Here is a 17,799-nt window from a genome sequence, read left to right on the forward strand (position 1 = left end):
GTAAACACAAAAAATTATTTTATTTTATGTGCTGGAATGTGCAGAAAATAGGTTTAAATGTTAAACTCATTTATTCAACTCAGAGAATGTTGCATATAATAAAATTTTTGCTTGATGCATAAAGTTAAAAGATTAAAAATGATAAAACAAGTTAAAAAAAAGAGACTTTTCCATTTGATTACATTTTGTATGATGGATTATGTAGAAAAAGTAGAATTGGGCTGAAAGATCTATCGCTTTATCACCTCTTCAGGTTGTAAATCGTGTTTTTAAAAAGTAACTAAGTAACTAAGTAACTAAGTAATTAATTACTTTTGAAAATAAGTAATCAGTAAAGTAACGGGATTACTTTTTGGGGAAGTAATCAGTAATTAGTTACTGATTACTTTTTTCAAGTAACTTGACCAACACTGCTCCTGCCAGCAAAGAACAGGAAACTGAGACTACAATTTGCAGACAATAGAAGAGAAAATTGTCGCCTGCTCTGATGAATCTCAATTTCTGCTGCAACATTAGGGTGGTGAGACAGGATTTGGTGTAAACAACAGGATTAGTTAATTAGCTTTTAGATGGAGAAATTAAACTCCTGATGGCTCCTACCAGCAGGATAACGTGTCATGTCACAGAGCTCAAATCATCTCAAACTGGTTTCTTCAACAAGACAATGAGTTTGTTGTACTCACATGACCCATATAGTCAGATCCCCTTCCAATAGAGCACCTTTGGGATGTGGTGGAGCAGGAGTTTTGCATCATGAATGCACAGACGACAAATCTACAGCAACTGTGTGATGCTATCATGTTACTATGACCAAAATCTCTGAGCAATGTTTCCAGAACTTGAATCTGTGTATAATAATTCAGGCAGTACTGAAGACAAAAGGGGGTCAGATCTAATAAAGTGTCCAGTGAGTGTATATTGGTGCACAAGTCAGTGATGGAAAATAGTAAGCATGCCTTACAGTGTGCCTGTGTGTGTTTGTGTGAGTGCCTGGATGTAGAGGGTACAGTTTTTGCCAAAAGGCATTTCCTAATTTACTACCTGGCAATCCTCAGTATGGAAGAAGCGTGCCATCCAGAGCCACATAAATCTCTGTAATGTAGAGGTTATTGCACTTTTTATGTTGAAATTCTGCTTGCCTTTGAATGTGACAAACAATGTTTCCTTTAACAACACAATCTGTTCTACACAACTGCCATTTGTTTTATGGACTATATACATGGAGAGTTACACTTACAAACAGCAGACAGACACCAAGAGCTATTGCTGAGCACAATGAACTCTCTCCCTCCCCGATAATCTACAAAGTGACATCAGCACATTATTTAAGAGGAAAAAAGTGAATCATGTAAAATGTCTGGTAGTATTTACCACCTCATATTGCTATGATAAATCATTAAAGAGCATCATTGAAACTGCTGGAAGAAACAAGAATCTTCCATAAATCTGTGAATAGAATTGTGCGTATACATGTGCGCACACCAGTGCACGTGTATATGGCTGCATTTGCATCATTAGATTACAGCGTAGTCTCCGAAACCCTCCTTAATGATGCTGATGCGTTTCCTTTTGGGGCACTTGCTCCCAGTTTGAGCCAAACTACACATTACTCTACTCTAATAACCTTTTTAACAAGTCATTAGCTGTTTTCTGTGACCAAAAGCAACCAACAGCATCCTCTTTTACGCTTTGATTGAAGTATCTTGCGATAGATTTTCTTTGCCACATAAAGCGCATCCCGGGATGCGCTCTAGAAATACTTGGACTTAAACAAACAACACGAAAATAGAGCCAAAAACATTTTTTAAACAAACACAAAGTACTTGACAGCAACTTTAGCTCACACTCAGTATCTTTATGTGCAGACAGCAGTATCAGCAGGCGTCATCCAAACGCTTCGTAGCATTTAAGTGAAACATCAGCGTCACGCAGCTGTGGCTTTAACACCATTCTCAGCTGGACGAAAATATGTAACGAGAACATGGCGAGGTGTGCGTTGTTGTAAGCGGCATTCTTTTACACCTTGGGAAATAATGTCGGGGCATATACAGCAGGAAGCTTAAGGCCTCTTTGGTCGGCAGCCACCAGCAGCAGGGAAGGATCCTCTGTTTGGCATTCATGTTAAGTGTGTGCTTTGCCTCCCCCCAACATTTCAACCTAATAGTTTGCGTGTGTCTGCTCATGTGGTGAGGGAACTGCTGTTTTTTAGCATGTGTGTGTGCGTGTGTGTGTGTGTGTGTGTGTGTGCACATGTGTTGCAGAGTAGAACAGAAGAGAAGAAAAAGGAGAAAGAAGGAGATGGAACGGAGGAATAAGAGGTGGTGAGCATGTTGGAGAGAGGGTGAGAGAAAGGGCAGTAATGGGTTCAGTCCCAAAGGTGAGGGCTATAATCCATCAGTAACCTTTCCTCCCACATGCTCTGCACATCTGCACATGTAAGTACACATAAACTCACTAACTGTGACTAGCTCGTGTAACCCCTACCGTCAAACTCCATCCACCCCACTGTTGGTTGTTTGATGAAAACCAGAATGCCCCACAAGATCACACAAATCCCCCCCCTTTAACTTTCCAACAACTTTAGCTTCATAGACCAAACTCTGTCTGTGTTGACAATATTTAATGCCCAGGGATTATCTTCAGGGTTCAACAAAGATTTTTAGACCGCTGCTGTCTCACTGAGGGTTTACACAAGCTTTTGATAGATATCCCCAATTCTATTAAGCAGCTGTGTACTGTGGGTTTAGTTGTACCCTCTGGAGTGCTGCATCACTTTTTAGTGCACTGTAGTTTTATGTTAATTGTAGCAGTCTTCGTCTAGGTGCCAGCTGGGAAACCGAGGAATATCCAAAGCTGTCATCGGCACCTTGTTCTTAAGCCCTAAAACACAGAGTGTTCATAGACAGTCATCTTTCCTTTTAAAGGTAAAAATGTTTGTCTCTCTTTGCTCCGGTCGCCAAATAATATGTTTGAAAATTACCCAGGAATGAGAGATCTAAGCCAGCCTACTACATTTTATAAACACTATGATACAAGTGAGGAAGCCAGAAAAAGTGGAAAACCACATGCTTAATTATAACACACAGCTGAAGCAATCCATTTTCCTTTTACCAGTGGAGTAAGTAGAATAACCCAAGATTGCATGATTCTGTTGGAATAATTCATTTTTTGTGGTTGCCACGTTGTTTAAAGGGTGTAGAGGCATTGAAACTTGGCTGGCTTTACAAGTGAGAGAAATGAGAGCTTTCAACCTCCGGCCAGGTTTTGCCTGGAACAAGGCAATCTTCTTCGCTCACAGAGCCTGCATTTTTAATGAGAACATCTGCTCCGGTGGCCCTCTGGTGGAACCGAGGCTTGCTTAATCACACAGTCGAGCCCCTCAAGTCTGTTGCAGTGGGATCTGCTCAGCCCAGTGATCAGACAGAGCTCACCACTTTGCACTAGAGCAAAGTCCTTGCTGGTTGACTGGGTGGAGAAGGTGTTGGAGGGGGCAGAGCAGAGGCACTACATTTGATGCAAACTTTATCCAGGGGAATTGTAGCTGAGACAGTGAAAGATGCAGTCAGAGTAAAAGCCTAGTGCTGCATGTGAGGTCTGTGTGCTATAAGTGGGCTTCTGACTCAGAGGAAATCTGTTTCTCTCATTTGCTCAGTAAAGATCCATTTGAAAAAGGTGTCGTAATCTCACGGGCTTGGAAAATTTACATATTCTATAGGTAATACAGTGGTTAGTGCTGTCACCTGAAGCAAGATAGTGCCAGGATTGAATCCACCAGCTGGTTATGCTCCTTCTATGTGGAGTTTGTATGTTTACCCTGCACGTGTGTGCATGCTCAAGCTTTTTTCTGTATACCAGAGATATACATGCTAGGATAATTGGTGATTGTAAATGGCCTGCAAGTGTGAACTTGTTGTCTGTCTTTTTATATTAACTCTGTAATGGACTGGCGATCTGTTCAGGGTGTACTTTGCCCTTTACCCTGTGACAGCTGGGGGCTCCTGAATTCGAGAACTGGATAGGAAAATGGAGGGATGGATAAAATGATGTTGACTGGTACATAAAGTGACAATTTCTTTTTCACTAGTGGTCAAAAAAATATGTTTAGTAAATGAGAACTGTTTCAGAAAGCATCTGCAATAGTGTGAGAGGTTACTATGGAGAATAGAACACAACTTCTCAATATCTTCACCCACCTACGACTATACGCAGTTGGCAAAACAATTTTATATTTCAAAAACTAACTCAATTGGGTGGCACAGGTGGTGCACCGGTTAGCATTGTCACTACACAGAAAGAAGATCCTGGATTCAAACCAGTCTTTGAAGGGCCTTTCTGACTTTCTCTCATATTCCAAAGAAATGCATTTTAGGTTAACTGGTGACTCTAAATTGGCTGTAGGTGTGAGAGAGAGTGCGAATGGTTCTCTGTCCAGGGTGTACCCTGCCTTCCCCCCTGTCACAGCTAACATAGCCTCCAGTCCCCCAAGACTTGAAATGGATAAATGGATGTGTAATTGTATTTTGTCTCTCATCTAGGATAATAAATCATTATATTTCTATCCATAAATAACTGCATATTATAACTGAAAAACTATCACACATAAGTACATCACTAAAACCGTTGGGCTTTAGCTGTGCCTTTTGAGATTTTTTTTTCATCTTCTAAAAGCATCTATTATCCCGTCTGTAGCTACTGTACGAGAGAATTCAGTAGAGACTTTCACAGCCTAGAATGGGTAATTTTAACAATTACTTACAGCAAATTAAATGCAAAATACTGTAAGATATTTTTCAAGTACACTGCAGCATCTTTTGTACTTTATACTCTCTCATGTTAAAGAACAGTAATTAAAGAACACAGTTAAAAAGGAATTGCTTCACTCTTCTTTCTGATGAAGAAAAGCACTATAGTTGCATTAGATCACTGGAGTGACTGCAGTTGAATGAATCTGAGATGTAGGGTTAGGGTTCGGGATCTGTAAAAGAATGCCTTTTTTAATTTTGGTGTGACTGTGGTGCTGAGTAGATTTGTAGTCACATAACCGTTACATAAAGAGAACATTTTTCTTTATGAATTTTGATGTGTCCATGTGCGTTCGCTCACAACACACTTTGTGAATGTGTAAGTTTCGAATGTGTGTCAGTGAGAGAGACCCTCTTAGCACACTGAGTACAGTGAAATATGAGCTGTTGCGATGGTATGAAACTTGTAGCCTCTGGTTGAACCTCCAGTGAGGCCCACCTCTGCCTCCACCACCACCAATTAGGATAGCACACATAATGCAACCTGAAAGATGCACTGAGCCTGGCAGCTTTATAAACATCCTCCCTTGTCTACGGCCAGTGCTCACAGCCCCGTCTTCTCTGCTCAGCTTTGTGCGTGGGTGTGGGTGTAAGTGTGTGCATCAGGCGTGACTGTGTACGTGAGCGCCGAGAGTGATAGATCCTCCCTCCCAGGGATGCACTCCCATCCTGACAGGGGGTGTTATAGTTATTGCTCTCTCTCCCTCTCTCTTGACTACATTATCTTATCTGATTACTCTCTGAGCCAAGATGCGCAGACATGCTGGAGACTGCAGTGTAATATAACATGCCTCTATATGAGTTGTGGTTGCTACATGAGATATGCCACCGCACACATCATACTACCGGTAACATCAGACTTGTCTGCTTGCCTCAGAGACCTGACAGCCTCATTGTTATTAACCATGCACAAAAACTGAAGCACAGACAGCCCAGCATGTCAATGCTGCAACAAACCTGTGTAATTACCCCATAAATCAAAGCAATCTCTGGCCATGCTCTGGCCAATTTATCTGCAAACCTAGATTTAATGTGTACAGGGAGGTTGCCTTGCCCCTTGACTTGTGTGCACTTCACAATTGAATAAGGTGTTCTGCGAGGGCGTTTAAACCACAGCAGTGAATGATGCCTCTTGCTTATGCAGTCTCCATATCTTCAATTGAAAGATAGCTTTCCCAGCTTTGGATAATAAAGCGGCAGTGAAACTGTAGCCTACCATCAGTATACAGCACTATTAAATAATCCACAGTGTTTTCAGTGGCCTGTGGGGACAATGTAGAGGATGGTATAAACATTAGAGTCAGGAACAACCCTCCAGTAAGCCGTTTTTACGGCATGCGAACAGGTGTGATCCCTGCCTCTCTGCTTTCATACAACTGTGAGAAGTAATAAGAGACATCAAGCATAGGATTGTGCTACAGGCTGCAAGAACACATTCTGCTTGAAGTATATCCAAATGATAGTCTTCTTAAAGCGGTATAACAGGGTATGAATACAGTCTGAATATTAAATAAACCAAAAAGCTTTGAGTTTTGTTGCAAGCATGCGGCTGACACACTGGCATACTGCAAGGCCTATCACGTGGTTGCATCAGACGTACCGTAAAGTAGAGGAGTTAACTTTAAATGGGCCACCGTGTTGCACCAATCCATCATTCACGGAGCAGTCTTACTAGTTTGAGGTCAGAGGAAAAGATCAGTTGTTTACGAGAGCAGAAAATCCAGGTCAGACTGAAAAAAGGAGGAGGATGTGAGATTATAGGATTTAAAGTGATAGAAAGACACCTATTTCCACTGACACATACTCACTGCTAGGGTGGTCTTCTACGTAGAAGAGAGACACGCCTTCTTCTCACATTTCTGTAGATGCAGTTAATAAAATATTCTCAATTTCAGACCGTACTTTAAGTGATAATGGCATAATGGCATTCACTCACTCCAGCTTGAAAGCTTGCTTAAAAAGCTGAAACACAGTGACAACTTCAGCATTTTTCATCTTATTTGCATGGTTTGATACTTTGTTTTTTTATTCTCTATTTCAGTGTCAAAGTAAGCAATGAATGTTGCTTTAGATACTTCCATGAAGTCTTGTAGAACAAAAAGGAAAGATGATGCCAGATTTGGAAGATTGACAGAAAGGGTTTACAAGCAACTAGAGATTAGATTAGATAGTCCTGCAAAGCGAGGTGGGTGTCTCTAGGCTGACATGGCTTTACCAGAGAAATCCAATGGACCAGTAAATTTTCAAATTAAAGCGCTGCACTATGCATATTAATTATGCCAAGATGGAGAAATATTACCCCAAAGTTTCTTTCTTATTGTTAAATCTCCATTAGTTACTTCAGAGTAAGAGTGATCATCTGGAATTACACCGATGTATCACAGTAGATTATCCTGCTTTATTTTATACTGTTTTCCATTTCCAACAGTCTGCTTCACAGTGGATTGGCTGTCACAGAGATTTCCTCCCATGTTATGAATGCAAGCCTTTGTTGCATGCATCTGTAAGATAGATCTAACCTTTGTAATAGTATCTTTGTCTTTTGTTGCTAGACTTCCTCCAGGGTAACCCAGAGGTCAGTCTTTGTCAAGTGGTTAAGATATTTAAAAACGATTTGAAAACTAAAACTATTGCAACTGATGCCATGCCCTACATGTTAAATGCAAATCCAATTTGAGACCAAACAAAACTAAGTTAACAGCTAAACAGCAAAACCAAGAGTTTAGTAATTACAGAAGAAATACCTTAGAGACATCAGAATGTGGCCCCCCTTGCCTAAATCTGTCATTACTGTAAATACTTCTATATGTGCATATGGAACAAAAGAAACACAGTACACGCAAAGACATAAGACTTTTTTTCTTCAGGCTAGACCTATACAATTTTAAATTAGCTCGACTCCTCCACAGATCCCCTGGAAACATTCCAGAAGATTATTTTTTAAAGACAACAACAAGTCATTAAAATGAAAGATCATTTAATATTCACTGTTTATTCTTCTGTATTGCTGTGCTGTGAGAACGCTTTAAATTAGCCGGAGAAGCGGATACCTTTGGGTGCACTATCGCGTGCGTGTGTGTTGCAAGACTGCCAGTCTTTTGCTCAAATGAGCGTTAATGATACATCAGTCAAAACTACTCCACAACTTAACAGTATAGGGAATTTTAATACGTGTATAGTGTTGAGTTGTAACTATACATTGGCATTTTTACTAATGACTCTTAGGGATACATTTAATAGAAAGATTATACAGAAATGCGAAACCTGTAAAATGTTTAATAGAAAATCCATGGCGTTTAACAAAAAGGATGTAATCCACTCCATATAACTGCTGATATAAATGTCAGGTCAAAACTGTTGTTTAACAATGATGTTTTCAGGCTTTTCATGCTGGTTTATTTAAGTATTTTTTAATACCTAAAAAATACTGACAAAGAAAAAAAAATTTCAGCTAAATTTTGCTGATTTTGCTTTATATTCTGAGCGATTTGGATTTTTAATACCGAAATGAATTTTCTAAGAAGTTCATAAAGTCCTGCAGTTGTCTTTTTAGGCACTACATTAAATCTCTGGCAAGGAAACTTCTCGCAGGAGCATCATACCCACCTCAGTCAGATAAAAACTGGCCACTTTAAGTCAAACATGATGCTGCATCGAATAGGCAGGATTAATCATCTCCCTGCAACAGAGCTGAGCTGCTCCATCTTGGCCCGCAGGAGACATCAAACGTACTCCCCCTGCCCGCCTGCCTACTGTTTCCCCTGGAGAGACAGAGATGGGTTAGAGAGTAGAGACTGGCCTCTGGTAGTGCAACTCTCTGTGGAGTCTATATTGATTACACCTGCCACCAGCGGCTAGCTGGAGCTGTGTACTCTGACAGCTGGCAGCACAGGGCGAGATGGATAACTGCTCGAGTCGGGTTTTAGCCAGCTACATCATCACTTGGCTCTGTAGAGGTAGTTAGGAAAGCAAAAGTTTCTCTTTTTTTTCTTTTTCTATCTACTGTTTTTTTTTTTTTTTTTTAAGTTTACTTCTTTATAGTGTGCTTTACCTTGTTTCTTGTTTCAGTGTTTCTTGGCTTTTCTGTTATGGCACATATTTCATCTCAGGCACGAGGAATCCACTTTCTGTTGTACCTGTGAATGTCTACTTATAAAGTCGTAGAAAACACAAAGCAGGATGAGGCCTTGGCTATTTCATCACAACGTCCTTTCTCCATATCTTATTATACGTATGCTTGACTTCAGAACTTACTCGCTAAAGTTTTCTTTTCAGAGATGGACAGCTTTAAAAGTGAGTAGGTCTTAGATTTATAAAATCATGTCTACTGTTAAACCATACCCCCGAGGACAACTCATTAGACTCTGTTTAGAAGTCAGAAGGATTGAGTTGTGGGAAGAGTTGGGAGGTGAATCCAGAGTAAATCCCTTTTTTCCTGTTAGCTCACTGTCCCTTCAGCTGGCTGCGAGGTATATGGTGTTGATTATGGAGATGAGAGCCATAAACTCAATATTTTCCGTGCTGAAGTGAGAAGACTGTAAAGCAAGCAAACACACTCTCCCTCTCACACGGGCGAGCCAGAGAGTGAGCAAGCTAAATGGGTGTAGAGGGATTCAGATGGCTTAGTCGGGATAGGAACTGGGATCTAGTGGTATGTTTCTCTTATTTGTGTCTCTGCCTCTCTCCCTGCTTTTCTCTCTCTTTTTATCACTGTGCTTTCTCACCCCAAAGGCCTTATTTGCAATCCTTTGCTTCTCACGCTGCAGTCTGTGACAACAGCACAGGTTAAAACATAAGCCTCACCAAAATCTCAGTTATTTCATTTTAAAAAATACACTGACTTAAAACCATTATAAATTAAAGGCAAATTGTTATGTAAATTGCACAGTTTGGTGTACTTTTGCAGAGTTTAGCAAACATTTGCTCTGCTTAATGATTCATATCCTTCAGAATTATTCTGATTTTCTTTGTCAGTCTGTGCGTTTGTAATTCCTCACTTCTCCGCGAGTGCAGCTTCCCCCAACCACCCTGGATCTGTCTGTGGTAGTGTTCATCAAAGACCGGTGACTCTCCAGATACTGTTACAAGAAACCAGGATCAAGTTGCTCTACTTTTATTTATGTGTAGTGCCGGGAGTTTAAATATCTTCCTGCGATGTGAGAGCTCGGTCTGTTTTGACCCAGCCATTACTTCTGTGGCGGGGACCACAAAAAGAAAAAAAAAGAAAAACAGACCTGCATGCCTCATGAGAGACTGAATCAAAAAGTAAGACCAGAGATGTGGAGGAAGGGAGAGAGACAGCCAGTCAGTTTAGGTATTTTGAGAGTTAGTCATCCACTTGCCTGTCAAGCAAGCAGCTTCTCTGCTGTTTGCTGATGCCCGACGAAGCAGAAGACATGCCTAAACATTAATGGAACTAAAACAAAAATAAACCATTTTCATGTATAAAGAGAGATGCGCATACAAAGCTGCGTAGAACTTGGCAGTGCTGCCTTTCATTTATTCCTCTGGGGAAGAAGGACGTTGTTTGTATGAAAAGGGGAGGGAAAGAAAAAAAACATGGCACACAAGGAACATTCCAAGTTTGCCACAGGAAATCAATTTATTTGAGAGGGCAGCCGGGCTAAAAATAGGGAAGCCCCAAAACAATAGTGTTGGAATTAATTGCCCAGATTTTTGTGAGAAGGCAAGAAGACTCAAGAGAGCCAAAGTTTGTTCTCCGTCTTGTTTTCAAATGTGTGTTATGGAAATATTAGTCTGGTCTAGTTGTCATGTTATTTTGTTTTGGTATATTTCTGCTTGTCTGGAGCTGTCAAACAGAACTGAATCTCAATCATTTTCTTCCCCGACTTACCACTTGTCAACACATCTGCCAGCTGCCTTATTTGACAGGATATGATGATTTATCACAAGTTCTCCGCAGTAAATAGACAATAACTGTTTTGTCACACTCCACCGAGTTCTAACTGGGTTTTTGGGAGTGTGTGAGGGAGTGCTGTAGGGGCCTTATGGGGGCTGATGTGTCGTTTTTAATGAGATCTCACAGCAGTGTTTAAATATTTAACCGTTCCTGGTGAAGCCTCCCCAACAGCCGCCAGGCAAAACTGGTGAGGTTTCATGCAATCATCACAAACTATACTGAACCTATCCCCCGAAAACATCAGAAAATAAGCACAACCTGAATACATAATGGCATTATGAATACACAGCCTGCTGTGCCTAATACCTGCACCTATCGACAGACATGCCGTCTTTGCCTCTGCAAATAAGCAACATGACAAAGGGTGAGCGTGATGATGAAAAGCTGTTGAATTATACATCTGTTTTTTGATGGGATATTTTCAAAACTTTTCTTTCCTCCCCCCCACCCAACAAAGTAATCCCCATTTTGAGCTTTTTCTGTATGTTTCTGAGAAACATTTCACCAGCGATCAGTTCAACTCCTACACTCTTCATGTTTTTACATCCCACCGCCCGTCAGTCACAGAGAATGGTGCTGGGGCGTCTGCCACCACCTGCTGTGTTCAGAGAGACGTTTCGATGGTGTGCTTGCATACGCGGTGTTTGTGTGTACAATAGTGGAAGTGTCTGAAGGGCATGTTATGTTAGGGTGAGTGACTGTTGAGGAGATTGGTCTGGATGGACAAATAATTGTATTAAGATTTAGGGTCAAAAAAGACTAAAAATCAATCTGTTTGTTTTGTTAATCATCTAACTTGGTCTGATGACATAAACTGGGTGATGAAATCAAAATACTTGTCCTTAAAGGTGTTTAAATAGCTCTAAAATATGAGTTTATGAGGCTGTACTCTGATTTAAATTTCCTTATAAATATAATTTGGATTTTTTTTATCACAAATGTAAAATAGGAGACTTTAGTTGGTATTTGAAGCCGCTCGTGTGCTGTATTTGGAGGTGCGAGCAGTAGCAAGGGGAATCTGGAGGGACCTGAGCCCACAGATGGCAGCGTACGCGACATCTCCCATCACTCTCAACACTTCCACCCCCTTTTCCTGCATCCTCTCCTCTTTCCAGTCTTCCCCTAGGCTTCTCTTCCTTCTTTTATCCCTCCCCTCCCCCCACTGTAGACAGCCCATCCCTGCCAGACTTAGCTCTCCCAAAATCCACCACCACTCCATCCGGTTGCTGCTCTGAGGTCTCACTGATTGAAAGGAGCATTATTACCTCCCGCTATCCTGCCCATCCACTGTGGAAAATGTTGCTTATTTGACAGTGGATGCATACAGATATTGCTATAGAGGGTCTTTAGAGTTTGGCAGACACTTGGTGCCAAATCATATGCATGACTCCTCTTGCCATGCCGCTTCATGTGGCTGCCAAATGAGGTTCACTCTGGTTTTTGTCAAGGGACCTAGACTATTATTCAACACCCCCCCCCCCCCACACACACACACACACACACACCCCAACAAGCCACACTCCTAACATGCACACACACCCACACACAATATGAAAACCTGTGCTTCCTCAGTGCCCTCTTTCCCTCTCCCAACCTGTACCAGCCCTATGCCCTCCCACTCCCCTCCTGCCTATGCCTTCAGTCTCCATACCACACTCATTATTAATGATCTAAGGGACAGCTTTCATTTGATCTATTACTTAGGACGGGACGGCGGCTGCTGTGCTGCTGCATCCCTGCTGGATCTTTAATTATTTCATGGAGGGCTTTCCTCCTCTCCGCTGCTCCTTCTCTGTTGTGCAGATGAAATATTGAAGTTGAGGAGTGTAGTGCAAAGTGGCCCCATACAGAGTAAGGTGTGTGTCTGTGTGCGTGTCTCCTCTGCTTTTGTAAGTGTACAGTGCATTTGTGTGCACAGACATATATCTGTAAGGCCGAGTTTCTGCCGCTCTCAGATGGATCTTAGTTTTTCATTATATGAGGCTCCGACTTTTATCTTGAAACTTTAAGTAGTGAAGTCACAGATTGGAAGCAGATTGCGTTAGTTATTAACTTCTTCCTCGAACTGCAATTCAGCTTTGAAATATTTTCAGTGGGTGAATATGTGAGTTCTTGTTGTTGTTAAGACTCCAGAGTATATTCTGGCTATCTGACAAAAGAAATAGCCACAAATGTTTCCAAAAGGAAAAAGAAAATGCTACGACAAATGTGAACAGAATTATTTCGCTGCATGTGTAATGCGATGTGATTATGGGCCATAAATGTTGTATTACGGCTGTGTTGAGGAGCAGTAATGGCATGATATCACCGCTAACTTTTTGTTGCCAAAAATATCAGTGCTTAACAACATCTGACGGGGAAATGTGGCTGACACTGCTAGCGCACACAGCTTTGCATTCAGGTATGAAATATGGCAGGAGGCCTAATTGGCTTGCTCTCCCAACTTCATACATTTTGGACTCTCTGTGTTAATGGTAATCAAAATTCCACATGGTCTATACTACATTCATTCTGTGCCATACAGAACATCCACTGAGGCACGGGGGAGCTAAGGAGCTTATGAATTCAGCAAACTGTACACAGCTGCCTCATGTAGGAAACCATACTCTATAAACATAATGACTTAATTTTAGTCTGTGTGACGGCATGCGATGGTAAGATTTGCATCCACAGCACCTCTGCATTCAGTAAAACACTGAATTGCTATAACTGGTAGAAAGAGTGATTCCATGCACTTATGTGGGGGACCAATGAAATGACATTGATATACAGCGCTCCATTAATTGCCATATGAATAGGGTCTGCATTGCTTGGCACTCTGCTGATGCATCGCAGTAAAAGAGATGGGTCACTCTGTCTTCTCCACCCTGCAGCTTTGCCAAGCTCATAATTACTAAAACCCCCAATTAATCTTCCCATCACATAGGCCAAATATACACTTCCTCCCTATATAAATGAGTTACAGTATATGCTCTTAGTAGATGTGCATGATTGTGTGTGTGTGTTTTACAAAAGTAGGCGTGTGTACATTTACGTGTGTCAACTTGAAAATGCCAGTGCTTATGAGAGCATCAAGTACAGATAGTGCCATGTGATCTTAGTGCATCACTTGTGTCAGTATCACACAGCTGAGTTCATGTTCTTGCAAACAGAGCAGGACATTGTGCTCATGTTCATAGCCAGTTATATAAGCAACACAAACATGCAGCTATACACAGTTTGTAGAAGAGAAAACACAAACAGATGTTTAGTGTCATTTTCTTTTAATTCAAAAACTTTTTTTAACAAGTGAAGATATGTTATCCGAAGATAGACTGGGTTCTGCATTTATTTTAACAAGCTAACATTCAACGTACATTTTAAGATTTGTTTTTTCTTATTTGTGCATTTTGATTCAATCTGCAGTAACTCGTCGCCCTTATATAAATGTTCCTATCCACTTTGCGAGCGTCAGTCTGCAAAAAAAAAAAAAGTGCTGCTACAAGGTATCTGGAGGCTACACAGTGTCTAATTTCTGAGAGGTCACAACAGTCGTTAGATGTACACTTCTTCCTGACAATACATTAGTGTGAGTATGTGTGCGTGTGTGTGTGTCTACATGAATATGTATTTCTGATTGTAGCATGCAATTCTGGCCCCTGGCATTCAACCTTTACACGTTATGAATAGAATCTCTTCTCCACACTCCAATCTGCCCACTAGTCTGTCTGCAATCACATTTACGATGCCTTACTGGCACCTAGTGGTGACGGGATGCACTGCATACACTTGATGCTTGACTGCCAGCAGGGGAGATGGAGAGTTGTTTACAAGTGGCATTTGCCCCTAATTAAAAGCAGTACTTGTTGGAGCACTCGGTCTGCAGAAGGACTAGCATCCACAGTAACACAAGCTGGGCCGCTGATCCTCCGATAAGCCTCCTCCACTCTGCGCACACACACACGCAAACATTGGTCAAGGAGTGAAGGAGGCGTGCAGCACAAGACAAATTTTAGTATTGTGATTGCTTACAGCTTTGCTGCACAGTAAGGTATACAATACAGTACATTTTTGAGAAACAACACAGATGGCTCAGAGTTCTGCTATTCCTGTTACCAGTGAAGAATTGTCCTTTTGATAGTGGCGGGCCAAGTCTGCAGAATCCCTCACTCATTCACAGGCTGACTGTCAACTCCCTCCATTTTCTAATTCTGCAGGCCCAACATCTGGCTGTCCCGTGTGGAAAGGCCATTATGTCAGGACAGAAGACGAATGAAAGTAGCCATCGACCTGTCTGTGTAGCAACTAACTAGGCCGGCAGTGCCTGCCAGTTTTGACCAGCTTAATGGAGCACAGCAGCTCAGCAACTAATCACCTGCTCTTTCTCATCAGCTGCCTCTCCCATGGGACCGTAATTGATTGTTAAGTGTTTGATGGATCAGACGAAGACTGAGCTGACTTGACTGTGAATCCACAGTCGGGTTTGTACTGATCTTCGCTTTCATGCTCTAACACTCATACTTTTTCTTCTTTTTCTTTAATATAAGTATAACATAGCGGAGCCTTTCATTTTTGTCTGACGTGCCTGACATCACCAAGTCTGGGTACCTAGAATCATCATACTTGTCCTCAATCAGATTAAGAGTGCCAGCAATATGCACAGAGAACTACTTTAAAAGATCCATATTAATGTTATCACAAGTTCACAACCAATTATTTACGCTTTCAGTCTAAATGGGCATTTTCACTTGCTTGATGAGTGTTCTAATGCAAGTATAATGCTAACTGAGTAAATAATACATTATGCATAAGCACTCCAACTACCTGAGTCTGAACAGCTGGTTGTGATCCAGCTCTTCCTCTTCATCAGTCTTTCCTTGGCCTCTGTTTCTCAGTCTCCTCTTCCTTTCCTCGGGGTCAAGTGTGAGTAAGACCACCAGGCTGGGCTGAAACAGGTCGCTAGGCCAACAGTACACCTCTGAACCTTCTCCTGGAAGGTTGCACACTGGACCACTCACCGCTGTGGCGATGGCATAGGCCGCTGTGCTGTGCCAAAATCTGGGGACAGGTAATCAATGGTGAATTGAAAGGTGAATGACAGGTGGAAGTCGCATCAGGTGACTTGGTAGCCACTGAATATTGAGTTGTATAGATCTGGATCTCAGCGGGACCTACAAGTTCTTACAAAAAAAAAAAAAAAGGTCACAAAACAGGCAGACCTCACTCCACCTGCAACATCTCAGCTGTCTTTACCTGTCAACAATGACAGGTGTCTTCACGCCCTTTAGGCCTATTTGATCTGCTGAGATGTAGTTCCCCAGAGCATAGAAGGCCCTGCGGATGAGGGGTGGCTCCTGATCAAAGCGGGCTCTCCAGGGGGAAAGGCACTCTGGTGGGGATGGCAGAAGAGTGGCCCCCAGTGTATCCTTCAGAGACTCAGTCAAAGTGGTCTTACCTGTGATACAGAGAAGGACAGGAAATAGATTCACCTCAAAACCAAAGAAAACAAAGGTCTGAACATTTTCGAATCACAAAAGGAGGAATTCATCCTTTTTGTTCATATTAAAAGAAACTGCGGTGGCCCTTGAAAAGTTCAACTAAAACTCCCTCTTGAACCACACAGTTGAGGTTTCATGAAGGTTTGAAAATAGTATTAGAGGAGCGAGCTGCACAGTAAACCATTTCAAAGTGATGTAACTTTTCTGAGGTCATGATACATGATATTCCATTAACTGAAGCTCCCTGGCAGATAATGGCTTTAGCGGAGAACAACCAGCCACCACTTTAGGATGACATCTATGCATCAGACTGATCACATATTTATTTATGAGGTAATGGCATTAACCTGTGGCATCCAGGCCCTCTATGACAATAACAGGGAAGTCTGGTTTATTTCTGGCCTCCACCCTGCTGGGCAGCAGCTCCAGCACAGCTTTAGCTTCTGGGATGATGTCACCACACTGCAGAACAGACAAATCAGTTAAGCAGGCAGGAGTGAGTCATAGACTGTGCTGTCAATGAGCGCACACAGTGCTGTGGGCCACCTGGCCCTCCCTGATAGATAAACGTTAGAAGCAAGAGCTCTGGGTCTCTTGGTATAAACTGCTATCCCTACATCCTCCACAAGAGTGCGCCCGTTTGCCAAAATCTTATGCGGTATACTAAAATAAACATAAAACAGTCTTGTAAACATTAAAATGAGAAAATACGTACTTTTTTCATCACGTCATAGGCCTCATCAAAGCTGTAGAATACATCTGAATTGATAATGTTGAGAGTAGATGGGTGATATTCTGGCGCTTCTGAGGGTACCACATAGTATCCCTTTGCCACATCCATCACCTGGCTTGCTGTCTCTGACCACATGTGCTGCGTCCACTGTTGGCCGTCTTCAGCTGGAGAGTACGAACAAACTAACACTGGGTCATGTTGTATTAAATCACTCAAAAGCCGCTCTATCGGGGAGGAAGTGTCAGAATTCCCTTTTAAAAAGTAACCTTTAACGAGAGAATCCCTGACTTTTGGTAGAAATGAAGACATGGGAGACAAGCGACATTCCGGAGGCAAGTCCCTCAGCAGTTTGTCTTTCAGCTCCCCGTAAAACTTCGCCGTTTTGATTCTGTCTCTGCTGCAGTAAACAAGGACAGAGTAGCACTTGTCACGGTTTTGAACTTCTCTGAACACCCTCGGCACGTCTTCTCCCAGGTGCTTTTCCTTAACAGCAAAATAAAAAGGCGCTCCATTTAACTCCACTGAAAAAACACGAGAGCACCACCGTGGAAGAAGAGACATTGCGTGTTTTGACATCTTGTACACCAAATGCCCTTATCTGTTTCCAAAATATGTCCCGAGACGCATCGTGTGAGCTGAAGGGAAAACGATAGTAACGGCGCCAAACGGAGAAAACGAAACTTTTCGTTTACTGTGAAACGCGTTTATTATTGAAGCCAACGCCTCGCAGGGGCAGCTCATTCTTTCCAGGAATCCAAGTTGTGTTTCTTGAACGTGTTTAATGAAAATGAAAGACACCAAGAGACTGGACAAGTAGCGAGGCTGTGAAAACAACTGAATGCACCCAGACTCGAAACAGAAACTGTT

At 41.9% G+C, this 17,799-nt stretch overlaps 1 protein-coding gene across 1 annotated transcript; it reads right to left on the minus strand.

Annotated features, from left to right (window-relative positions):
- Window positions 1-13,968: 13,968 nt before the first annotated feature.
- cmpk2 (cytidine monophosphate (UMP-CMP) kinase 2, mitochondrial) lies at window positions 13,969-17,697 on the minus strand. The gene is made up of 5 exons (XM_026152751.1): window positions 16,915-17,697; window positions 16,547-16,661; window positions 15,955-16,156; window positions 15,526-15,759; window positions 13,969-14,649 (listed from the first exon to the last, which is right to left on the minus strand). The coding sequence occupies exons 1-5, from the start codon at window positions 17,506-17,508 to the stop codon at window positions 14,529-14,531; spliced, it is 1,266 nt and encodes a 421-aa protein (XP_026008536.1). The 5' UTR covers window positions 17,509-17,697; the 3' UTR covers window positions 13,969-14,528.
- Window positions 17,698-17,799: the final 102 nt, after the last annotated feature.

Source organism: Astatotilapia calliptera, chromosome 19, assembly GCF_900246225.1.
Source record: "Astatotilapia calliptera chromosome 19, fAstCal1.2, whole genome shotgun sequence".
In the NCBI taxonomy this organism is placed as follows: domain Eukaryota; kingdom Metazoa; phylum Chordata; class Actinopteri; order Cichliformes; family Cichlidae; genus Astatotilapia; species Astatotilapia calliptera.

Excerpts from the sequence above, each read along its gene's own strand:
- cmpk2 (XM_026152751.1), bottom strand. The coding sequence starts at position 17,508 with ATGTCAAAACACGCAATGTCTCTTCTTCCACGGTGGTGCTCTCGTGTT. Across the intron at positions 16,662-16,914 it reads CCTATGACGTGATGAAAAAA|TGTGGTGACATCATCCCAGA; the intron begins GTACGTATTTTC and ends TCTGTTCTGCAG. Across the intron at positions 16,157-16,546 it reads AGAGGGCCTGGATGCCACAG|GTAAGACCACTTTGACTGAG; the intron begins GTTAATGCCATT and ends TCTGTATCACAG.